Raw genomic sequence first — 27,342 nt, forward strand, 5'->3', positions numbered from 1 at the left:
ATAAAATGCAAAAATGTAAAAACTAGGGTACATCAGTCGTATTTGTGTTTTAAATTTAATCACTATACAGACAAATAACTATTTTAACAAAATAAAAACAAAATGTCTGATAATAGATACTCAATAGACATATTAAGCAAAAATGAAAGACAAGAATACAAAAATGACCACAGCACAAGAATACAAAAATGACCACAGCACAAGAATACAAAAATGACCACAGCACAAGAATACAAAAATGACCACAGCACAAGAACACAACAACGAGATGAATAAATACAGAGCCACACCAACAGTATCTACGTCAAATGAAATAAACCGTAAAGATTAAAGTATACAAACAAGTAAAATATAATTATATGATGTGCACATATCCGTATACGATGTGCAGTTACCCTTATATTAAGAAACATCTTTATCGGATGTTGTTGTGTCATTATATTGCGTGCTTGAAATCATGAATGCGATTATACAACGTTAGATCATGAACATCTCGCATATTTTTTTTTTCCTTCTTTCGGAATCAACTGTACGGCGTTTGTATCCTGTAGTTATTACATTTAGGTGGTATAAATATTACATAGGGATAACCCTATAAAAATCAGCTGAAATGTTTATTCACATCCGATTTTTAAAGAAATATAAAGCTTCGAATTCTAAATTATAAATATTAGTGTTTGTCAAACTGCTATATATCCATTGAAGTGTTTGGTTCAAGTAGTCTTGGAATGGTGTATCATCTTTAGCTTACGTTGTATACTATAATTTATTATAATATGCAAAAAAAACTTAAGTATAGGTTCCCGTGTCTAAATTTTCGAACCTTTTGCTCAGGATGTTGCATAATGATTTCGGTAGTCATATTTATTGTCGTATTTTGGCAATTTTAAAATTTAGTTTGATTATTACAAATAATTTAATTTATGTCCACCAAAGAGCGTTATAATGGAAAACTTAAATTAAAAAAATATAAAATCTGTATTGTTGCAATTTCCAATGTTGCTTATTTTTTCCGCTTTATGAGAAAATAGAGTATTTCAGACGGTGGGCAGACAAAGACAAAATTAATTCATAGTAGAAGAACATGTTGGCTGCTTTTCATGAATACTGAATTGCAGAATGAAATTAAAATGCATTCATTTTATTACCTTATGTTACAGTTTAAATTCACGTTTATTTTACTCACTAAAAGGACTAGGATATATGTGTAAAATGTATGTCAAAATTAGAAACAAAATGAACAAACAAACATCTGTGCAAGATTTTAAGTATACTTTGTATCAACGTCGTTAATTTCTGTGTCATTTTGGTCTTTTGAGTGGAGAGTTGTCCCATACTCAACCATACCACATCTTCTTATTTATAATAAACGCATTGAACAAAATGACTAAAACCACAATACTCCTATCATTTTCCGGATTGCCCAAAGATAGATATGTTTTTATTTTATTTTTTCATGATATATTCATCTTTTGTCTTAGATTAAAAATAAAACCGTAAAAGAACCCAAAGTCATCGCCCCTATCCTCTCGGCCCCAGTTGAAAAATATCAATATGTAGATCAATTTAACAATCACAGTGTACAGTATGCACCAATTTACTCAATGTTCTAAATAATAATATGAATGGTACTACTTTCTACTGCATAAAATTTATTTTACAACTGAAAGGTTTAAAAAAAAAATGGACGTTTATGTAAATTTTGAAAGTCAGCAGGCAAGTTTACACATCAATAATTTCTACTCTTATAATTCTCAACTATTTTTTTTTTTTGTGCTCCACGTATGTAGTAAAAAGCATGCATACGTCCTCTCAGTACCGCGGCGAGCATTAAGTTGTTCCCTTGTCCGTCTATAAATACGTACATACATACATTGTAGGTCCGTCCGTCTGTACGTTCCATAATTGGTTTCCGATCTCTGAGTTTAGTTTGCCTCAACCAAATGTTAAGAAACTTATGCACAATGCTTATCACCACAAAGCACAGGTCAAGTTCGATATCGCTGGCGTCACTTGATACTAGAGTTATGCTCCTTAACTTTAGTTTGTCTCTACCAAATGATATGAAACTTATACACACTGTTCATTATCACAAACACAGATGGAGTTTGAATGTTGATGGCGCCACTTTTCCAGTTCAAGAGTTACGTTTCTGTACTAAAAGCAAAATTGCTAAATTGTTCGTTTCCGTTCTTTAACTTTAGTCAACCAAATGTTATGAAACTTATAAACAATGCTTATTACCACAAAACACAGACCCAGTTCATGTCACAAGGCTGTTGTTAGCAGCAAAGAATATTAGATTATTATACAGTATGCAAAACTAAAAAAAAATATGTATCTGCTGTCTCTCTTTTATATGAAAATACATACTTAGATATGCATGAAAATTATTTTATCTGATTTGCGATGGTAGCTAGGCAAGATATTATATTAGAATAAAATTCAAAACAGTGTGGCTGTGGCCATTGATTGACACATTAAATTCATCCATTGACTGGGACAATTTAGGGGAACGTTTATGGCAAGCCGTTCTCGTCAAAACTATGTTTAAACCCTTTTTTCGAAAAAAATACACACTGAGATTTAAAAACCTAAAATAACACACTGAGAAATCGAAACTACACACTGAGATTTAAAAAAATAAAAAAACACACACTGAGAATTCAAAATTACACACTGAGATTTTAAAAAGACACACTGAGATGAAATAAATTGAAAAACACACACTGAGAAGTGTTAATTACACACTGAGATTTCAAAAATACACACTGAGATTAATATGCAAATTACTAATGAATATTCATGAGATGAATAATTCAACAGATTAATATCTTGATCTCAAGAACTCTTGTCATTATAATGAAATGCGATTCCTTCAACCAACATTCGTAATAAATTTCAAGACTTAACATCGCTTATATTCATAAGTTTGTTGCCTATAATTCAGATCATTACTACCAGTAATTAAACATGTGTCCCTTTTCAAAAGTCTTCCAACTGTTTCCCTGATTTCGCTAGTTAATCTTTTATATGTTTGTTACGTTTATATGCTATAATAGACACTTGAGTAAAAATTTCACTGCATTCTTTTGCAGATTGTTCCAATGTTTTACTTATAATTTTAATAAAGTTTTTCACCATTTGGTTATATTTTGTAATAAGAGTAAGTGGGTATTTTTCTTGTTCTTGTATTTTTAAAGGTTTTTTGGAACCAAATCGAAGGACTAACGAGTTATGTCCCCTTGTTGTTTTAAGCTTGTAATAGATTCAGATTAAGTATGCTAATTAGATATGTGCGCATAAAAAGTGCGCACAAATCTCAGTGTGTAATTTTAAATTCTCATTGTGTAATTTCAAATTCTCAGTGTGTGTTTTCAGTTTATTTATTCTCAGTGTGTCTTTTTGAAATCTCAGTGTGTAATTTTCAATTCTCAGTGTGTAATTTTCAATTCTCAGTGTGCGTTTTTCATTTTTGTAATCTCAGTGCGTCTTTATGAAATCTCAGTGTGTAATTTTTAATTCTCAGTGTGTAATTTTCAATTCTCAGTGTGTAATTTTCAATTCTCAGTGTGCGTTTTGAAGTTTTTAAATCTCAGTGTGCTTTGTTGTAATTCTCAGTGTGTAAATTTTTCGAAAAATGGTTTAAACATAGTTTTGACGAGAACGGCTTGCCATAAACGTTTGTATGTAACAATCACTGCTCACTATGTACTTTTTAAAGACACATAAACTATGGGGTCACCAAAGGTTCTCAACACCTTAATAAAGTAATTTGAAAAATTAATCAGAAATAACACGATGTTTTGATTTATATCAACTATATAAATCAAAACATAAAGGTTATTCCTGATTAATTTTTCGAATTATTTTTTAATTAAAGGCGTTAAGAAACCTTTGGTGACCCCACAGTTTAAATGTCTATCGTAGGTACGTCGTTAACAGTGGTCGTTACAGACAAACGTTCACGTAAATTGTCCCAGTCAATGGATGAATTTAATGAGTCAATCAATGGCCACAGCCACACTGTTTTGAATTTCATTCTATGGATACGTTCCTGTGTAAACTGTTACCATAGAAACACTGAATTAAGAATTATATTAGAATTGCACATCTGCACTAAAGGTACTCATAAATATCTTTTAGTTCCACATTTCAAGCTGAAAGCTTTCACTCAGTGATACTAAACATTTTTTTAAATGTTCTTCAACTGTTAACTTAAAACTAACTATGCGTTGCTAAGGAAAACTCGGGTTGATTTGACGGATTATATAGATACAAAATCAAATTGTTTTGACTTAATATGAGTTGTATGAAAACATTTTAATTTTTCATTTTTTTTATGAATAACTTTGGATAAAAAAGTACTTTTGTGTGGTCACTAGGCAACATTATGGTTGCTAGGTTACTATTAAAAACTTTTTAAAATGATAGACCCAACAATAGTAAATATTCAAGTGTTTAGTAACACATTATCATTCATTTTAATAGATTCAGAAGTCTTTTCCTTGGGCAATGCAATAAAGATGGATATTATAGTTCGTTTTATAAACTCGTTGCTAGGCAACTAAATAATCACATAAACACAAAATGTTCAACATTTTTTTAAGTAACTATGCATAAACTAATGATGGATTGAATATGAAGTCATTTGAAGAGGGGGCCAAAAATGCCCCTTATCATACCTTGTCCTTTGATAAGTAGGGATAAGAAAAATTTCATGCAAAAATTAAATATATTTGCTGTACTTCACGGAAGTGAGAAGGGAGCAACAAATAATTTACATGACAAATGTATACGTGATTATAATAATGAATATACCTACTTATAGAGTTGTACTTTAATTAATATGTTTTATTGTAGATACTTTTAAACTGACTTTATGTGAAGACTCTGGTCAAGAATATAAAAGTGTTGTCTGTCCTCAAAACCAAACTATAAGTTGGAAATCGATTGTGTATGGTGAATCATCATGTCAGGATAACAACAACCAAGATATATGTCTATCAAACGTGAATGCATACTTCAATGACCATTGCCTTGGAAAAAATAATTGTACCCTTCCAATCGACATTTTGTCTAAGAATAGCTGCCAAAGACCACCTAAACGTTTGAAAGTACTCTTTGATTGTAGCAGTGAGTATTATTAAATTTCAAATATGAAAAAGAAGATGTGGTATGATTACCAATGAGACAACTATCTACAAGAGACCAAAATGACACAGACATTAACACCTATAGGTCACCGTACGGCCTTCAACAATGAGGAAAGCTCATACCCCAAACCATACCTTGCCAAAAAATGCTGTATTTTAACAGTCATAATTATATTGTAGAATGTATATATATATATCAACGTAAACAATAAACTTTCAATCTTTCAAACAGTTTAAGTGAGGTCTGGAGCCGGCATCGTACTAACTGCAAGTAGTCCTGTTTGTTGCGAATAGTACGAAATTATAAATACAATAGACTTTTTGTTGACATTGTAAATTTAATTTACATTGTTATTCTAATTATATTGAATGAATTAAACTAGAATATTATAGATGAAAAGTGAAAGCGATTGTGTATATTTATATTTAGGAAAGTGTCAGCAAATTCCGGAATTTACCTTGTTACTTGAAACACATTTTGTCGATTTATGTATAATTGTCATTTTGCTAAGTTTCTTTTGTGACCTATGTAGTCTGACATCGAACTTGGAATTCTTTTAAACTGAGATGATCGCAGGTCCTCCCGAAAGAAGAGCAGATCCAGCTCCACTGCAACGAAACCAAAAGCCCATTAATTGTTCAAAACACGGCTAGCAATTTAAGGCGGCTACTATGTTGTTAATATAAAAAAAAAAAATACAAGGGTCTTGATGAATGCAGTTTCAGATAATGTTTTTATAAGTCAATCTCGAACTATGCGAAATATACATGAACCATTTGAAGCATATGTATGTTCGAAAATCGCATTTTCGGTTGATATCGTAGTTCTTATATACATGCTATAACATGTAGTGTAACTGTGTGATTGCATGTTCTATTCTGAAAATACGAATGAAATAAGATATCACGTAACTACATACATGCCATATGGGTATATATTTCCAGATATGAAAACTAACTTAAATGTTTTAAATCAACACTTTATCATGTTTCTCAATACATCGATCAGTTTTGAAATGTTGAATTCTAAATTATTTTATAACATTTTCATCGTCCGTAAATAAAGAAATATACATGTAACCCAATCGATTCAAATTATGCATACTTATCTTTTGAATACAAATTAACGTTTTCACATTATGCAGAGTATTTTTCAAAATTCCCAAACGTTTTTATTTTAACCTGTTGCAATAAGTTTAATCTATATCACAATTTACGATCGATATATCAGAAATAAGGTAATAACACTGGACACTTTAAATTTGCAAAACACTCATTTGCAAATCCGCCGCCGCCTCAAATAAGAGCTACAATGTCATGAATATAACCAAAATGTGCGGAATTACATGGGATTCAATAATTTCATTGGTTTTCTACTGTTACTATTATATTTATTTTTCTATTTGATTTATAAAAACATGGGATTTTCAATATCCCATGGGACAGGGCAAAATCCCATGGGATTTACCATTATCCCATGGGATTTTGGTTAAATCCCATGGGATTTTTTTTGGTCCCATGGGATAATTGTAGTCCCATGGGATATTTGTTGTCCCATGGGACAAAAAAAATCCCATGGGATTATTATTATCCCATGGGATTTTTAATATCCCATGGGACAAAATAAAATCCTATGGGATTCAAATTATAAATATATAGATATAAATATACAGTAATGTGTATGTTACAATGTATTCTATTTGGTAGTAAATTGTTATAAGATGAATCTTTTTAATTGAATATCTTTTTTCTTTGGAAATGTTAATTCAACATATTGTTCTATAACTGTTCAAAACTAAACTTTTAAACAACAAAGTAGATAATGTAAGTATCAATATATGTTTATTTATGAATTATAGAATACTTTCTTGAAACACTATTATTTACCATTTGAAATCAATGAAAAACTCTAATATAAGGCTGAACATACTAGTACTGTAAATTCAGAAATTATTACGTGCATTTATTATTGGATTTTTGTCATTTAAGACTAATATGAGATTTTAATTTTTTACGATTTTGTGATCAGTTTAATTCATATAAAATATTTCTACATGGGAGTTTAAATTATTGCGTTTACATCTGTGTTGCAATTTTTGCAAATATAAACCCTCACAACAATTCTTGAATTTACAGTAGCTAATTAAGTAAATCTATTTTTTTCACAATATCTCTCCACACAAAACATTAATAGTTTCTTATCATCCAGCATTGTGTGATCTTATAGTTCACTTTTTGGTCATTCAGCGCACAGAACATTGACATTATTGTGGTTTCAATATCTTTGGTATTTAAAAGAACTTCAAATCATTGACTGAGTGAGTGATGAAAATAATAGCTGATCCAACTTTTGTCTTTGAATTTATTCTGGTCTTGTTTCTATGTTTTCTCCATTTATTCTAGATGATGAATTTCAATCCTTCTGAAAAAGAACCAATAAAATCTGAAGTATTATATAAAATTTTTTGCATACATGTAGCAATAATATGATTTTTAATAAAAATAGCTATGCGGTATGGATTTTACTGATTGTTAAAGGTTGTCCAATGTCATCAGTTGCTAACCTCTTACATCCTTTGGTCTCTGATGGAGAGTTGTCAAATTAGCAATATATACCACATCTTCCTATTCTAATACTACCGGTATATAATAATCAATTAATTTATTCTTCTTTATAACGTTTGGGTATTTTCCCAAGTTATTTATATCATATATAAAGATCAATGTTAAAACTTTAGGCAATTATAATAACATATTCCATTATTCACTAGAATTTCAATATATTATACAAAATGCAGACAACAGAAACAATATATCTTTAAGCTTTTGAAGTTCTGACAGAGTTCAATTTGTGTTTTATTTCAATGTAAAAATACCTTGAAATCTTCGGACATATTGGAAATTATCATGACTATAACATTGATACAAAAAAAATATATTGTTTCATACTTATTTTTTGTGTTGTTGGCTTGATGTCTCATTTTACAGTTATACATACATCAATAATCTTCTTCTTTATTAAAAGTAAATATGGGATATTTTTATTTTTATAATCTGAAAAAATTATATTTCTATCGAATAACTTATTACCAAGTTCACAAACACCAATGTGTTTGTCAGATACTAATTTTAAGACATGTATAAATGTTTCAGACCATATAAGTATTTGGACCGTACGTTTATGGTCCGAAACATATAAGTATACTCTTACAGTCCGACCATATGCATACAATCAGACCATTTGAGTATACCTGGTACTTGTACTGTCTAATACCAGAGCTCAACCAAGCATGTATTTTTATTTCTACTGCAATTAAACTTTTTGTATTAATCTATTAAAGATTTCAGTTATGTTGATCTGTAATGTATATTTGTTTCTAATAAACTTGACAAACTTCTTAAAATTGGGCAGACTGTACGCGTAGTCTAAATACTCATATGTCATGTATGTTCTGGAACATAAACATGATTAACAAGCATTCGACAGGATGTCATGCTAAAATCCCTTAATATTAGTACTAAATTTTGAGTATATATATGTAAATCCACAGGCTACTTACTGAAATTAAAGAGGATACAATTTAGAGGAAGGACTGGACAGATGAATGCACAAACACTATCATGACTATTAAAACAGAGCATAAAACTTACCAAAAACAAGATGTTTTACATTTATCCTTCAGAAGCAGGAAAATTGAAAGTTTTTCTTTCTTTCTCTGCTGTCCATTGTATAAACTTTAAATTGATTCATGCAAAATATGAAAATCTGCAAAAGTAGGACCTTGAACCTCAGCTTATCCACATTTTGACTTTAAAGCTGCATATTTTTTTTTCTTTTCATCTTGCTGACAATCTACATGATCTAAACATAAAAAAATGATAAAAACATAATTCTAGATTAACTTTGTGTTTTTATTTTTGTTGATACAAATGTACAAACAATTTTTCCCAGCTTAAAAGGAAAACATCATCACAAAAAAGGAGGTCATACTAACCTCCTAAATATTTAAACAAACCAAAATAATTACTTGATTAAGATCTTGTCATAAATTAATAGCATTGATACTCTTATTTTTGAAGACCATATATATATATATATATATATATATATGTCTTTTGCATACTTATATTCCTTTGTACAACAGTATGCATATTAAGATTGATTCCGAGGACTTAAATGTTAAATTAGCATGATTAATTTTACAGTTTCTCAGCTCCATGTGTACAATATGAGAGTATCTTGCAATACTGTATATTCTGATATTCAGAACATATTGTGAGGTTTTTATTAATGCAAATGAGAGCTGTATATCATTCTCATTTCTGAGACATATTTATGAGCTGAAGACCAGTGCCAAAATTTCCTCACTGCATTGAAGACCCATAGGTGACCTTCGGTCGTTGTCTGCTCTTTGGTTGTCACTTGTGTTGTTGTCTCTTTGACAAATTCCCAGTTTCTACTTCCCATTTTATAACATGTATGCAGATTTTTCGTAAATTACAATAATCAATCACGCAATTCTGTCCATTATTTATTTGTTATTGAAAATAAGCAAAAATAAATGCACACAAAATTTAACATTGTTAATAAAGGCTTTTTTTAAAATTCAAAACAGTTGCCTACACCGTTAATTTCCTTGTTTGATTTATTTCATATTTTTAAAGCCTTAATAGCTAGCTAGATGGTATGCCTGGATGGATCCAGCCATTTTATAAAGGGGGGTTCCCTGTTCCCAACCCAAAATTTAGGAGGGGTGGTTCCAACTATATGTTCCCATTCAAATGCATTGAGTGTCCAAAAAAAAAAGGAGGGGTTCCAAGTTGAACTACCAACCCCTAGAATCCTCCCCCTGTGATCTGGATTTTTTTTCACTTAACCACTGGGGATCTCAACCATTTAAAAGTTTTTCAAACATGTGAGGGTGGGGGTGACCCCCCATGGACTCTCCCTATATTTCATTTGATGTGTTTTATTGTTCCATACAAGAATATGTATGGTTTAGGGGTGGGGATCTTGACCGTTTACAAGATAATAGCACATTCTCAAATTGAACGGGACGGGGTGACCCCCAGGGACTTCCTTTTAATTTTAATTGATTTGTTTTATCGTCCCATTCAAGAATATATATGGTTTAAGGGTGGGGATCTGGACCGTTTACAAGATAATAGCACATTCTCAAATTGAACGGGGATGAATGACCCCCAGGGACTAACCTTTAATTTTAATTGACTTGTTTTATAGTCCCATTCAAGAATATATATTGTTTAGGGGTGGGGATCTAAACCGTTTACAAGATAATAGCACATTCTCAAATTGAATGGGGTGGGGTGACCCCCCAGGGACTTCCCTTTAATTTTAATTGATTCATTTTATTGTCCCATTCAAGAATATATATGGTTTAGGGGTGGGGATCTAAACCGTTTACAAGATAATAGCATATTCTCAAATTGAAGGGGGTGGGGATTACCCCCGAGGGACTCACCCTCCCTTCTTTCTTCCCCAAAAATACCTGATACCCCCCCCTTTTCCTCATTTCAATCACCCTGAAATGAGGGGGAGGACAGGGGGGTACCCTTCTCCCTTCTCCCACCCCTCTTCTCCTTTCTCCTACCCCCGTTCTCCTTTCTCCCTTTAGAATAAAACATCTCCTTTTGAGATATTTTTTCTTGAAATATTCGAAAATTTTTTTAAAAGGAGACATATTTAATTTTTTCTCCTTTCTCCAACTTTTTCTCCTTTCTCCCAGCCTTCCTCTCCTTTCTCCTACCCCCTTTCTCCTTTCTCCCACACCCTTTCTCCTTTCTCCTACCCCCTTTCTCCCTGTCTCCCTTACCCCTGTCCTCCCCCTCTGAGACTGATATGATCTGATAGTTTTATCACTTACAATAGGAATTGGTTTAAATTCCCCAATTAATTCTAGTCGGTCAAATATATGAATAAATTGATTTAAATTTCATTTTTGATAAAGAAGGACAAAAGTTTTCTATGGTTAATAGAACTTGATAGTTACTAATTGGGGAAGCTTTCAAATTCATAGCATGCCGGTGGCTGTGTTCAAAGTGCTGGGTTTTTTATCACCCTCGTTGTTTGCGGACTAACGATTTAGGCCTGTGGTGGATAATAGTGTGCGTGCATTAATTTTCTATACCTTCTTAATTAATATTTTCAAATACTGACGGCAAGTGTTGTAATGTATCAGTGTCTTATTTGAGACCAACGTGCTATTTACATGTGCGATCGAAAATGCAGGGGAAAGAAACTTGTCAATTGTGTTTATTTTTAATCCAAAATAAAATAAGCCGCCGTAAAATTAATCTTGGGTAAATTCCTCAAATTGATGCAAGAGGCTTCTTTTTTTTAAGCTATATTTTTAATGACTTACACTTTTTACCATTTTTCTCTTTCTTTCACTATTCTTTATTCCTTTTTTTCTTTGCCCGTTATTCTCTATACCCTCTTATGATCTCTTATGTGGACTTTCGGTGGTTTATTTTTTTAGTTCTGTGATAAGTCAATATTTCATGCAGGTTCATGAAATAAAGGTTTTATGCATATCAGCCAAGATTGTGCGTGGAATTTTAATAAACAATTCAACACCACATGTTATGTGAATTTGATTAAAATCGATGAACATGAATTTGACAGCTAGTGACCCTTTTACAGGTAAAATTCAATTAACAAATTCTGACCTACTGGCATTCAACACCAAATTACCTACTTGCTGTATATTGATAAATGTGATTGTAGGTCAATACCTCAACATCGTGAATACGCCATGTGAGGTGTTGGTTATGTGTGCTACGGGGTCACTGGTGGCGCCTTCAAAACAGAAAAAAAAATCCCAGTAAAAAAGTGTGGAATTTTGTTGTTGAAAATTTAAGTTGTAAATTCCCGAAAAATGTACTTAATTCCGTTCAACTGCTAACATGTAAGTTCAATAAGAAAATATGATAAAAAGCATCCGAAAAATTTGTGATCAGTAATTGAAGAGCAATGGGTAAAAAAAACTGAAGAAGAAAAGTAAAATGTAAAAGAAAGTCGTTGAATTAATTATTTTACAATTGTTTAAATATATGAGAGAATGTTTTAGGCAAATTGTCTTTATTTACAAATAAATGTATTTAAGTTCAGGAAATGATTTATTCTTCTGGCGGCTTCAAATATTTTTTTATCAATAACTTATACACAAGGAGACATTTTTTACTTTTGACAGCATGAACCGCAGTTAATTAGCAAACACAAATTAAGACACAAAATCGTTTACAAATAAATTTTATAGAAGGAAAAAAAAAGGGGGGGGTAATACGCTCACATACTTCTAAAAAGATTTGCATATGAAAGCTGTCTAAAGATAATTTTAAATTATTTCAGGAGTTTTGAAAAAAGAATATATATATATAGTTTAATTTTCGACGTCTATACTGTTCCAAAAAAAGGTGATTCTTTTTAAAGATTTGGTACTTCAGTTTCGACTCAAAATTTCTTTTTGAATTGTTAGATGGCAAACTATTTAGGATAAGATTGTATCTGTTCTTTAAGTATTTATGGTGATATTGGCGACAAGTTTCATTATATTATAGCAAGGGCTTGTATAATGATGGAAAATTGTATGTTGCAAAAGGAAAATAATATAAAGTAAACTTAGAGAAATAAACTTATAAATAAAATAAAATTGAATTATATTGCATTGCTTAAGCTCTAAGACAAAGTAGGTGACGTAAGATTAAGTTATAAATAGTTTCGTCTTTTTGTAAATAACATATAGTTAATCTCAATTCTAGAGGTCTTTTGATCATAGCTATTAATCTGACGTTGAGAAATAAATTAAATAAACTGTCATCTTTTAAAAGAATAAAAATGTTTGTAATTTGCCGTAGGAAAATAACCCTAAAGTGTTTCTATTGTTCACTTAATAATTCTGTTAAGTAAGTAAAGATTTTGATAATCCTTTAATTGATTTTACATAACTAAATACAATATATGTCAATCAAATAAATCTATAACATAAAAAGAGAATAGTTGACCAATAAAAAGTAACTTTAGAAAATTCAAAATTGACGCTAAAATTTCATAGGTGAATAAAATAATTCCAATCAGCACGTGATGTTGGGGTTAAAAAGGGAAGACCGCAATCTCCCAACATCACATATCACACTTAAATGTAGATAGCTGTTTGGAATAAATAATTGAAACATCATTGTATTTTATTCACCAGGTATGTAAATTGTTAAAGTATAAACTATTTCAAATAAATTTTAAAGTAAGAATTTATCTTCTGATCTAATAACTTAGTTTCGTATTTAAAACTTAACTTAAATTCATAAAAGATTTTCATTAACATAAATAAGTTAAAACAAAGTTTACTATTTAGATCACATATCACACTTAAATGTAGATAGCTGTTTGGAATAAATAATTGAAACATCATTGTATTTTATTCACCAGCGCCAGGCCTCGAAAGGAGAAAGTGTCCGGGATGAGGGACACGCCAGTAGAAGGTATTACATAGACCTGAATATGAGCGAGCTAGTATTCCCCAGATTCTCCGAAAGAAGTTAGAATCCCCGTATAGATAAAAGCGAGCGAGAATAGTCCCCAAGTGAAAGATGCCAGTCCCCCGATATATAACTTTATAATCGTTTTGGAGGGAAAGGGGAGACAACCCGACAGAGAAGCAATTCTTCCCCCTTTTCCTGCATTACACTTGTATAAGTTTTTTTATTAAAGAATTTCAGCAATATAAATAGACGAAAGTAGGCAAACAATTATTAAGATCTCCAAGCGGGCCAAATTGCACATCGAAAAAGATCTATATTTCGAAACGTTTTTAAATGATATAACTTGAATAGAAAATTTCCCAACTATGTGAAGATTCTTTATATTTCTAAACGTCTTCGATTATTACATACCAAAGAAAAATTTATTTAGCATATTCATATAATTTTATATTTTTTTCCAAGTAAACTTTTTTTTGTAAAGTTTACTTCTATGTGTTTTTAACCATCAACAGAGACACATTCTTTGTCATCACCAATCAGCCCTTATCATTAAAGATCAATTGACAAAATTCAAATGATGATTGGTATTGAAAATGATCATCGGTCATCCGTGACGTATTCTAAAATCCTAAATAACGGCGCATGTCGATAGATAGATAGTTTATTAATTATCGTCTCGCCATTTAAATTTCACTAAGGGGTTGAAGCAATGAAGGACTTTATAAAACCAAGGATGTGTATAGTTACTATTCAAATCCTTGATAAAACCAGAGACATATAATACAATTATATTATATGTCTCTGATAAAACTATGTACATGTACTTATTAATATTTCTATAACAAATTATAAAAACGTTTAGTGTAAAAATCATCGATTTATAAATGTCGCTTTTTGCCTAAAATATATTTGCAGGTTTTGGCATTTTTGTAAATAATATTAATGTTTTGGCATCCCAATGCAAAACACAGGTGACAGCCGATTCAAACTTAAATAACTTCTTTAAAGTTGGTTTTATTTTATCAGAGACATATAATACATGTATTATATGTCTCAATACATGTATTTATGTCTCAAATTTTATCAAAACAAAAATTACAAGATTATGAAATAAGTTATGAATCGAATGAATACCCTGAACACTAAAATACATGTCCTAAGTGACTTTTTATGTCTTGCGTGCACCGAGGAGATCCTTAACGGTTTTTAGACGTACCATTATTATTTATGCATATATTTGAAGCATTTTGTACATTATAGGTATTTATATGTGTGTATCAGACAAAATGACTTCCCAATTAGCAGAGGCAGATTTAGGTTTTTTTCCAGCCCCACCCTCGCACACTAATCTTGGAAAATGGGAGATTATATAGGGAATCACTGAAGCATGACTGGCAGGGACCCCCTCTTAGGCAGTTAATGGGTCCCCACTTATGAAAATTTCTGGATCAACCACTGCTTAGTTCTAGTTATCTAAGGTCCTAGTGTGAAATATAACCAATAGGAATTGGTCTTTTTAAACACTTTTACATAGGCCTACATGTATACGTTTTGTCAAGGGTTGGTTCATTACCGACCGTGCAAGGGCTGTATAGCCAGTTAAGGTCGTTAAAAACTTCCATTTGTTGATTCATGCAATATTGAAGTTACTATTTACTGAAGTTGATATTAGCTACTTTTCTTCTTTATTTCATATAATTGATTTTTTGATTTTTTTTCTTCGAAAAATTTGTGGTGTTGAAATAGGGAATAGACACAGATACCTAAGCACATTTAACAAAAGAAATTTTGTGTAATGTCATCAATCTGTATTACACGTAGACAGGATGTTCTCTATAGAAACTTTACGTTATACACACCGGAGAGTACACGCACTGTCGTAATGGAAAATTGCTGTATGTTATAATTACCTGTAATCAGCTTTGCAAAAAATCAGTTGACTGACCATGTCATTACAGTTCAAACAGATTTCCCTCAAATCAAAATGGAATATATATATATATATATATATATATATATTCATTTTTATATCTTTAAATTTAAAACTTTAAAAGGTACACTTTGACAAAATTATGAAATATAACGAATTGAACAATTTAAAATAGTATTTTAACAAAGTTCAAGATATATTTTACAACGATCCTAAAAATATCCAAACAAACGATAAATCTAATGATATGAACCTACGCAGTTTTATATTATAAGACTGACACACACCAGTTTGCTAACTCAGTGTGCTGGGCCAGGGTGCTGGGTGAGGTGTTGGAACTTGATATACATGTATCATTAAGTTACAGTTCTGTTAAGATTTGACTGCCTTTTTACAGGGAATTTCTATTCTTACAGTTTGCATATACTGTTCCTGGCTTAAAATAATTCTCTGCTCAGCAACTGGTGCGTAATTAGCATTTTTTTCACGTGATTTTATTCAAATATCTTGTAGCAGTAAAAAACACAAATTAATGTATTTTTCAAATAGCTTTATTCAGCTTTAAATAATTATAGCGAAAAACAGTGAACATGGGAAAATGAAATGTTTTTAGTAGCCTCATTATTAAATCTCCCGATGAGTGTGATCAAATAAAGAGGTTCTCCGACTCCGTAATACTTGGAAAATCTTATCTGATTCAGGATCAATTCATCGGTTACACTCCCCTATCACCAGTGATTCTTTGTTTTTAGATGACATTCTGAACAAAGGTGTGTAAGTGTTGACTCGCAATTTGCATGATTAATAACAGATATCGACTCGTTACCCGGACTACTGCAAAAACAATTATTCAGTTTACTGATTTAAATGGAAGGTAAACGGACAGAAAGTCGCAGGACAAAAAGTCACAGGACATGAAGTCACAAATTTGATAGGAAAAAAAGTCACAAACAAATTGTTGACAATTGGTTTGAATATATATGAAAAAGATCTTGAAATATTTTCTTTTTATTACATATATTCATTTTTAATTTACGGAAATTGCTCATAGAGCTTGATAAACACGATAAATGGAAATGTATTAGATTTTAATCTTGCAAAGGATATATTTATGGGGCCATATTTATTGGCAAATTGAAGCCATGCATTTAAGAGGGGGGATAGGACCTTTATCGGGACTCCGGGATCGGGTGTTTTTAAGCTCGGGATTTCGGGATTGACCCTTTCGGGATCCGGGAATTTTATTTTTCGAATTTCGGGACCTCGGGATTTCGTGTTTTTTAGCCCGGGATTTCGGGATATCGTGTTTTTAAGCCCGGGATTTCGGGATGAGGACCCCTCCTAACCCCCCTAATTTAAGTACCAAGCCACTTTGAAATTTTGTTTTCATAACAATTATTTGATTATTATTGATATTTATTGAATAAATTTTAATTACTAAGTTGCTTCTTAAATAAAACTTCAAGAAAAATACAAAAAAAGTGTTTTCTTGTTCAAAGAAAAATAATCTCTAAACTGAATTGTGACTTTTTGTCTGTGACTTGTTGACCGTGACTTTTTGTCCTGTGACTTTTTGTCCTGTGACTTTCTGTCCTACATTCAGATTGAATAGGGTTTGGTTGACCCTGTCTCCCTCTATCTGAGACTACTATCTCAGTGATGAACTTAATGTTTTATGTATTGTGCTTGTCATATATATATATGTTGGATAAAAGCTCTAGAGCTTATGTTGTATTTTATGTATAAGGGAGCTACCATTTGATTTTTATGGGGGGGCTAGGATGAAAAATTTTGTCCTGCATTTTTTTTTTAGTCAGTGTTAGTTGTAATCTCTGTCCTGCCTTTTTATTTTTCACTCTATTCGGTCCTGCCTTTTTTTTTATTAGTTTATCCTGACTTTTTTTACCTAAATTGTCATCCTGCCTTTTTTTTTTGGCAAAGTGTCTCATCCTGCCTTTTTTTTTTACTCAAAACTCCTGTCCTGCCTATTTTTTTCAAATTTCATCCTAGCCCCCCCCCCCATAAAAATCAAATGGTAGCTCCCTAACCAACTTTAAATAAATCTTTTTTGTTAGCCCATAACAACTAACAAGTAAGATTTAGGTTTCTTCTTTTTGTAATACAAACAATTATTACACCTTGAAAGGATTTTTTTTTACTATGACGGCGTCCAAGAAAAAAATTGAAATAGCTAGACACTAACTTTATATTGGACCCTAGTAGCTTTATATGTGCTTGTGGTTGCAAATGTAAATGCATGGATGCCTGCTACACTGTAGAATACATAACAAGGAAGCTTTGCTTTGCCTTCATGGAGTACGAACTCGTCTTTCATAATTAAAAACCTTCCGCCAAGCAAGCGTAAGGGTCTTTGACAGTAACCAACACTTATCTCACGAGGCGTACCTAGTATGTCTTTTTAGGTATATATATATATATATATATATATATATATAAACATTTATTCGTCATTGTGCAAAGTGCTCCTTTGAAGGAGGGATTTTCTAAACCAGAACAGAACAGAATAGCCATGCAAGACTTTATTATCATTTGGACTAATATTATGGCACATTTTGTCTTACCACAGGGTTTTTTCTTGGTTTTGTCATTTTATCAGATATTATAAGCATAGGTCTACTTGTTGTACGAAATGAATGTAAGGTGTCATATAAAAAAAGAAGATATCTGTTTGCCAAGGTTAATTTTACTAAGACCTCATTTTCATAAAACAATGATAATATTAAACAGCAAGAATGAGAATCAAGTCAAAGTTATATACAAATGAGGCAAAATTTTCAGTTGCCTACTTTTTGTCGAGCCTGCAACTTTTGTTGCAGAAAGCTCGACATAGGGATAGTGATCCGGCGGCGGCGGCGGCGGTGTTAGCTCGCTTCTTAAAAGCTTTATATTTTAGAAGGTGGAAGACCTGGATGCTTCATACTTTGTATATAGATGCTTCATGTTACGAAGTTTCCGTCAGTCACATGTCCAATGTCCTTGACCTCATTTTCATGGTTCAGTGACCACTTGAAAAAAAAGTTCAAATTTTTTGTAATGTTGAATTCTCTCTTATTATAAGTAATAGGATAACTATATTTGATATGTGCGTACCTTGCAAGGTCCTCATGTCTGTCAGACAGTTTTCACTTGACCTCGACCTCATTTCATGGATCAGTGAACAAGGTTAAGTTTTGGTGGTCAAGTCCATATCTCAGATACTATAAGCAATAGGGCTAGTATATTCAGTGTATGGAAGGACTGTAAGGTGTACATGTCCAACTGGCAGGTGTCATCTGACCTTGACCTCATTTTCATGGTTCAGTGGTTTTAGTTAAATTTTTGTGTTTTGGTCTGTTTTTCTCATACTATATGCAATAGGTCTACTATATTTGTTGTTTGGAATGATTGTAATGTGTACATGTCTAGCGTGCAGATGTCATGTGACCTTGACCTCATATTCATGGTTCAGTGGTCAAAGTTAAGTTTTTGAGTTTTGGTCTTTTTATCTAATACTATATGCCATAGGTCAACTATATTTGGTGTATGGAAATATTTTATGATCTTTATGTCAGTAGCGCAGGTTTTATTTGACCGTGACCTCATTTTCACGGTTCATTGCACAGTGTTAAGTTTTTGTGTTTTGGTCTATTTTTCTTTAACTTTAAGTAATGGGTCAACTATATATGTTTTATAGAAGCATTGTTAGCTGTACATGTCTGCCTGGCATGGTTTATCTGACCTTGACCTAATTTTCAAGGTTCATTGGTATTTGTTTAGTTATCTTGGTTAATGTTAAGTTTATGTGACAGTTGTAATAAAGCTTAGCTTTATACTTTGGACTATCAACATAATATTAATGATTAGTAAAGAAGGCGAGACATTTCAGTGTGTGCACTCTTGTTATGTATTAATAGTTATTTTTGTCATTAAATGATATTGTTTACCCTTTTATGTGTAGGGCAAGAATATTAAAGATATAAAAGGGAAACTATAAACAGAAGAAATTATCAACAAAAATAGATTTACAAAGGTCAACAAAGCCTACATGGTAAGTCCACTGTTGAAAAAAGTTTTAGCCCTTGAGTAATGATTAAATATTTATTAAAATAAGATGTGGTACGATAAATGAGAAAACTATCCATCAGAGTTCAATTAAGTGGATGTAAGCATTGTAATTACTTATTAGAGGCCAATGATGACCTGTTAGTAATGAAAAAACTCATACCCTATACATGATATAGTAATCTATAGAAGACAACGCTAACAAAATTTGAAACAAAGCATCAATTCAAACTTCAAATATACCAGACTAATTTATAAAAAAACAAAATATTATGAAAAACAAAAATGACGGATATGAACCAACATCAACCACTGAACTATGTACAAGCTCCTGATATTGGACAGGCATTATATGGCTGGGTTGATATAAAAATAAGAAGCAGTATGATTTCAAATAAGACTTTTCTCCAATAGAGATAAAATGACATTTAACAATGTTTAAGGAGGCTCGAGGGTATAAAAATTTCAGAAAAATATTAAATATTTTTTTTTCATAACTAATTTTATTTATAACTTTATTAGTTTTTACTTTTTCATATGGTACAGAAATCATTCTAAAAAATCAATTCGTTTTGGCCCCATACAACTTTTAAAATGTATATGTCATTGAAAAAGCTCCAAATTATCTGCCTTTGGTGCAGAAATGCCATTTTTGGGCATGAAAATTGTAATATTTTTTTTAGCTCATCAGTGACCTATATTTTTTATTATCATTTTCAACTAACTTTACTTAAACTAAACTATTGTAAAATTTAAGCGATTTCTGTAATTAAGTTCTTTTTTCATTTCAAAATTACCTCTATTTATCCTATTAGTTAAACAGAAAAAAAAGTACATTTACAAAAATGTATATATATACTTCTTTCAAAGGCGAATTGTGAGTGTGATTGAATGGTGTCCCCATTTTTAGCTCACCTGGCCCAAAGGGCCAAGTGAGCTTTTCTCATCACTTGGCGTCCGGCGTCGTCCGGCGTCGTTAACTTTTACAAAAATCTTCTCCTCTGAAACTACTGGGCCAAATTGAACCAAACTTGACCACAATCATCATTGGGGTATCTAGTTTAAAAAATGTGTGGCGTGACCCGGTCAACCAACCAAGATGGCCGCCTCGGCTAAAAATAGAACATAGGGGTAAAATGCAGTTTTTGGCTTATAACTCAAAAACCAAAGCATTTAGAGCAAATCTGACAGGGGTAAAAATGTTTATCAGGTCAAGATCTATCTGCCCTGAAATTTTCAGATGAATCGGCCAATCGGTTGTTGGGTTGCTGCCCCTGAATTGGTAATTTTGAGGAAATTTTGCTGTTTTTGGTTATTATCTTGAATATTATTATAGATAGAGATAAACTGTAAACAGCAATAATGTTCAGCAAAGTAAGATCTATAAATAAGTCAACATGACAAAAATGGTCAGTTGACCTGTTTAGGAGTTATTGCCCTTTATACTCAATTTTTAACCATTTTTCGTAAATTAAAGTAATCTTTAAAAAAATCTTCTCCTCTGAAACAACTGGGCCAAATTAATCCAAACTTGGCCACAATCATCTTTGGGGTATCTTGTTTAAAAAATGTGTGGCGTGACCTGGTTAACCAACCAAGATGGCCGCCACGGCTAAAAATAGAACATAGGGGTAAAATGCAGTTTTTGGCTTATAACTATGAAACCAAAGCATTTAGAGCAAATCTGACAGGAAGTTAAATTGTTAATCAAGTCAATATCTATCTGCCCTGAATTTTTCAGATGAATTGGACAACTGGTTGTTGGGTTGCTGTCCTCCAATTGGTAATTTTTAAAGAAATTTTGCCGTTTTTGGTTATCTTGAATACTATTATAGATAGCGATAAACTGTAAACAGCAATAATGTTCAGCAAAGTAAGATCTACAAATAAGTCAACATGACCTAAATGGTCAATTGACCCCTTAAGGAGTTATTGCCCTTTATAGTCAATTTTTACCAAATATAGTTCTCTGTTACTAATGGGCAAAGTTCATTATAGATATAATTGTAAGAAGCAAAATTGTTCAGTAAAGTAAGAACTTCAAACACATCACCATCACCAAAATACAATTTTGTCATGAATCCATTTGTGTCCTTTGTTTAATATGCACATAGACCAAGGTGAGCGACACAGGCTCTTTAGAGCCTCTAGTTTTAATTTAATTTTTCTATTTTTCTATAAAGTATAAGATAAAGTTCATTTATAGAAAAATATAGCGTAACCTATATTACATGTATTAAGAAAAAAATTGATTGAAACCTGTGAGCCCCCTTAATTTAACAAAAATAGTTCACTGTACAGCCTTTGACAATGAGCAAACGCTATACCAGACAGTGGTTTTAATAACAGCACAACATTTGAACAAATTGTAAAAATTTGTTGCAATGGGCTTAACTCAAAAGACTGCAACAAGGAACCAAACAATAACCAGTAATATGTAAATCATAGACACAAAGCACTGAAATAAGAGTACTAACAATAGATATTTAAATGAAAGTTTATTAAAATGTTCATAAACATGATAAAATAGTCATTTTATTGCTGTATTTCTCTTCACTGATAATTTTTGAGTTTTGTGTATTTGTAGGTCAGACATCTCGGTTTTCATGGTCATCATTCAACAGATCAATACTGAACAGAAAACTTGGAAGATGATATTTTTCTCAACAGTGCGACTTTTTTTATTAATTTGAAATGGAATGTTTTTTTCTACATTTAATAGAAAAAGGAAATTTCAACATAATGACTATAAACAAAAAGGAGTAATATCATCACGATCATAGATGCTCAAGAACTTGATCTTGTAAATGCATCAATGTAATTATCAATTGAAAGAAGGAACGAATGAAAAAAATATTAGTATGTTGTTGTCCAAATAAACCTGCTTTGTCTTCTCATTTGAATCGCTCCATCCAATAAAGATGTACCGAGGAGGATCTTTGAAGAACAGATTGAAAAATGTTTTGTCTAAGAATTGCAGGAATATTCTAGTGGATGAAATAATTTATTGGCTTGACTCTTATATAGTGGACTGAATAATTGTACATAGCAAGCAGCGAAAAAGAAAACTAAAACTTTAACACAAAAAGTGTTTAAATTATAAATTTGCAAATATAAGCATAATATTATGTACACCACAAAGGTATATAATTCAAATTGTTTGCATATTCAATCATGTATTGCAATGAAACTATAACAAAGAAAACCTTACTTCATGAAAAGAGTAAACTATTCAGTCAGAATATGAAATATTTTTTTCAGTTCTATTTTTCATTATAAAATAAACAAGACAAAGATTTCAAAACAATATTTTTTCATTTATTTAAACATGTCATCATTTTGTTTCAGTGAAAGAACTTTACTCTCTGACCTTAAATTTTATTATACATTCCAAAATCAGAATTATAATCTTTATTGTCATATTAACAAATAAAAAACATGTTTGTGACAAAATGAAAAAAAATTTAATAAAATATAAAAAAACTTGTATACATTTAAAACTTTTTACTACCAAACAGCATTCATTGCAACATACACATACTGTATATTTATATCTATATATTTATAATTTGAATCCCATAGGATTTTATTTTGTCCCATGGGATATTAAAAATCCCATGGGATAATAATAATCCCATGGGATTTTTTTTGTCCCATGGGACAACAAATATCCCATGGGACTACAATTATCCCATGGGACCAAAAAAAATCCCATGGGATTTAACCAAAATCCCATGGGATAATGGTAAATCCCATGGGATTTTGCCCTGTCCCATGGGATATTGAAAATCCCATGTTTTTATAAATCAAATAGCAAAATAAATATAATAGTAACAGTAGAAAACTAATGAAATTATTGAATCCCATGTAATTCCGCACATTTTGGTTATATACATGACACTGTAGCTCTTATTTGAGGCGGCGGCGGATTTGCAAATGAGTGTTTTGCAAATTTAAAGTGTCCAGTGTTTAATCTGTGTTATCAGTTAAAAGCAAATATTACACTTTTTCGGAATTATTTTTCAAATGAGACGAGGTATTTTCGAACGAATGCAGGTATATCTTACACAATGAAATATGAAAATATTTACGTATGTTAATTGTCAGACTTTGATTTCAACAGGATACTAGTACATCATAAATGTTAGTGCAATTTCAATTACATTCATGTCTTTATGATCCTTTTTTTTTGTCTAAGTAGATGTTATGAAATTAGCTGATCACATTTTTGTCTGTCTCTAGGAGGTTTTTGGTGGCGAGAGAAACACCCTGCACCTGTTAATACATGTGCGAATTCGTTACGAGAGGTGATGTGTCCTTCAAGATACCACATTCATATTAGAAATATATGGTCACAAAGTGAGGGGACCCAGAGTGACTGTGATAGCATGGACACTAACTGTTCTACAAATACTCTTAAAAGATTATGCAATGAGAATCGCAGATGCATGCCCGACACAACTAAAACATCATGCCTTTTTCATCAAAGATTCGCCAACATTCAGTTTTCGTGTCGCAGTAAGCATTTTACTATCCTTTTATATTGACTAAGCATGTTAATTCGCCAACCCACTTTTACAATTTAGTCTAGGATAAAACATTTGAAAAAGAAAGAACCGTGTTTTAAACATTGTGTATTAACGAATTACAACCAAGAAATCATACTATTATATCTTCAACACAAAACCATATTCATATTCATATAAATCCATTACACCAATGGTCAGTTTGGAGAACATACCTGTATTTTTGTTTATGTCCTTAAAATCTAATTGATGATACTATTTGATCGTAGTCATACAGTTCTTTGTTCAATTAAACCTTTATAAATTTGATTATGATACGTTGTGTGTTTTTTTAAGCTGCAATGTATATATTGTTTTAGTTGGTGTAACGTCCGATCAATTCATCTGTGTCATTTCTGCTTAATAGTTCTTTGATGAAGAAAAGAAAAAGTTAATTGTTTAACTTTTCCTTTTAGGACAAACAGATCCTCTAGTCACAACAAGCATACCAAGCACGTCATCAGGTTTGTAATGTGTATGATGCAGTTTGCGATTGTTGTTTTTTATTTGATTCTTTAAACTCGAGTTATTATATCCGCAAGTGTTCGGAAAGATGGAGGAAAGATATAAACTTAATTTCGTAATTTTGCTTGAACCACATGTATAGGTTATCTTTCCTAACCTTTTTATTCTAAACATGTGTGGTATAAAATGATTATAGACTTATTTTAGGAATGGATTCCATTCTTAAGTTTAACTGCATAAAGTCCGATGGACCAATGTGTGAAATCAATTATTATATATCAGTGCATTTGCTTTTCAATTAAAAGCTTCACCATACTATTAAACATGATAAACACATTCTGGTATGTCATTTTTGAGTCTCTTTGATACGTAATGAAACAAAATAAAAATGATGAATTTTAAAATTAAGAAAAAACAAACAACAAAAACAATACACTATGCTCATTTATTCAACAATAGAATCGTTTGATACAGCCTTTTATATGAAAGGGCCACTAATAGTTGTCTTAATTTTCTAACGGTATACGGTAAAAGCTAAAGAAAAAGTAAGAACAAAGAAAATACAATATCTCTTTCAGATTTTCACAAACCATATTATTAGAAATGACGAAATACAAACACACACAATTGATAAGCTCACACCTTTCAGAGTATAAGCATGTGCTGAATCCTTTTATATGATAATAACCTAATTTGGACCAGAGGAAGTCAGAAACACACACAGAATATTGTAAATATATGCACAACCTAAAATATTGTTTCGCTAACAATCTCTTTCCTTACTTCCAAAGAGTGCTTATCAGCCCAATAATATGTGATTCAATAATCGTGATAATATCAGTTTAAAAAATAAAACACAAACATCAAGTAACCTTGCTTAAAATATCAACATATTTGAAAATAATAATTGATTTTTTTTTGGAAATGTTTTATTTTTGTAATACGATATACCATATTTTCTGTACATTTGATATACAAACATCTTTTTGGAAAATATGAACTGTGTCAATTAACTGAACTAAATTAGAAGTGATCTTTAGTTTTATAAGCGAGCAAATGTATTTTGAGAATTCACAACCTAACACAAACAATGATAGATCTTAAAAAAACACCTAACAATAACTTAAAAATTGCCAGGATTGGAGCTATCCAAGAGGAGACCTATACTTATATCCTAAAAGATTTGCAAATTATAACATTGTGAGTCAAAGCTTCGTGTTGAAGGCCGTTCTTTGACCAATAGGCTTACTCTAAAAATGTGTGCCTTAGATGGAGAGTTAATTGTCCCATTGGCACTCATACCACATTTTCCTATGTATATTAAAGACAAACTGGAATAAAACAATATCTTTTATTTAATCCATTATTATATATTTCATTTAGTTTCAAAATTTGGATGAAGTAGGGTTAAATATTAAAAATTAAGTGCAATTTTGTTTCTTTTGACATTACAAATGGTGGCCTATCTTTTTTTCAAAATTACCGGTAAAATGCCCAAAATACTGAACTACATGGAGAATTAGAAACGGAAAGCCTTTACCAACTGGTAAATTCAATGGCTGAAACACATTAAATGAATAAAAAAACAACTCATCATATTCTTCATTTGGTACAGATTCTATATAGACAATGTAAGAGTAGATGATCCTATAAAGTAGGTGGCACCAGTACAGCAGGGTCTGCTAACCTTTTCACGGTCACCCATATACTGTTTTTGGGTTCATGTTCCTAAGTCTTTAGTTTAATTTATCTTTACTTCTCCAACCGACTAGCTTGACATGTTGCATTTACAATTACGGCCTATCAAAATGACCGAGGTTTAATTATTAAAAAATAATTGCATGTGTGATACATTGTTTGATGCCCATAATATTTGTCAATATGAGGATCTTTTTGAAAGCCCTATATCCATAGCATGAAATACTACTCATATATGTAATATACAAATTCTACCCTCACATAACCACCTTTTCTAAATAACATAATTTGTGTGTTACGATTGTTAAATCGTATTACGAATGTACTATAAAATTGTGTCGAATATAATTGAAATAAGAAACGGGGAATATGAAAAAGAGACCACAACCCGTCCAATGAGTAAAAAGAAATTGACAGCCGATGGCCACCGATGGGTCTTCTTTATTATACTTGAACCTTTAAAAGAATCAGAAAACAATCATACCATCTGCATAAAGACTTCATACATCGAATAACCATTTCTTATAAATTCCGTTTCAAACAGATTCATATACAATGAAACATGTATTGGAGAAAATACGTCCTTGTGCATTTAGCAAACTGTAGTGAACTGCTCTGGGAAACACAAATGATAGTCTTATTTTGTATTTTGTCTCTCGTGACTAAATAATTTGATGTGATCGAGAATTCCTATAGTTTCAAAAATCACAAAACAGCTATTTTCCGGTTTCTAAACACAAAGTGTACAAAAGAGAATGCAAGTTAAAAGGACCTTTGAAATCTTAACACTCAAGTCAGACCTTTACTTTCAACTCCTTTAGGCAAAGGTAGCCTTAGAAGGTTTTGCTATTCTATTTAGTTCCTTTTTGTTTACAGCTCTTCAACATTTTGGTCCTTATACATCCTTGGCTTCATTTCGGCATTGAGCGTTCCTAATGAAAGTTAACCCATGAAAGTTCTTCGAACG

The 27,342-nt window shown here is 31.4% G+C and overlaps 1 protein-coding gene and 1 long non-coding RNA gene across 2 annotated transcripts in view; both read left to right on the plus strand.

The window, feature by feature from the left end:
• The window catches only part of LOC143046801 (uncharacterized), a 35,890-nt gene that overhangs the window by 652 nt on the left and 7,896 nt on the right, over positions 1 to 27,342 (plus strand). Inside the window, exons 2-4 of the mRNA XM_076219867.1 lie at positions 4,864 to 5,136; positions 23,890 to 24,165; positions 24,629 to 24,676. Of these exons, the coding sequence (XP_076075982.1) occupies positions 4,864 to 5,136; positions 23,890 to 24,165; positions 24,629 to 24,676 (597 nt within the window). The remainder of the gene's footprint in view (positions 1 to 4,863; positions 5,137 to 23,889; positions 24,166 to 24,628; positions 24,677 to 27,342) is intronic.
• LOC143044992 (uncharacterized) lies at positions 12,800 to 23,136 on the plus strand. The gene is made up of 3 exons (XR_012968833.1): positions 12,800 to 13,372; positions 19,544 to 19,633; positions 22,235 to 23,136. It is a non-coding gene; the product is annotated as an uncharacterized LOC143044992 (long non-coding RNA).

Source organism: Mytilus galloprovincialis, chromosome 9, assembly GCF_965363235.1.
Source record: "Mytilus galloprovincialis chromosome 9, xbMytGall1.hap1.1, whole genome shotgun sequence".
Lineage (NCBI taxonomy): Eukaryota > Metazoa > Mollusca > Bivalvia > Mytilida > Mytilidae > Mytilus > Mytilus galloprovincialis.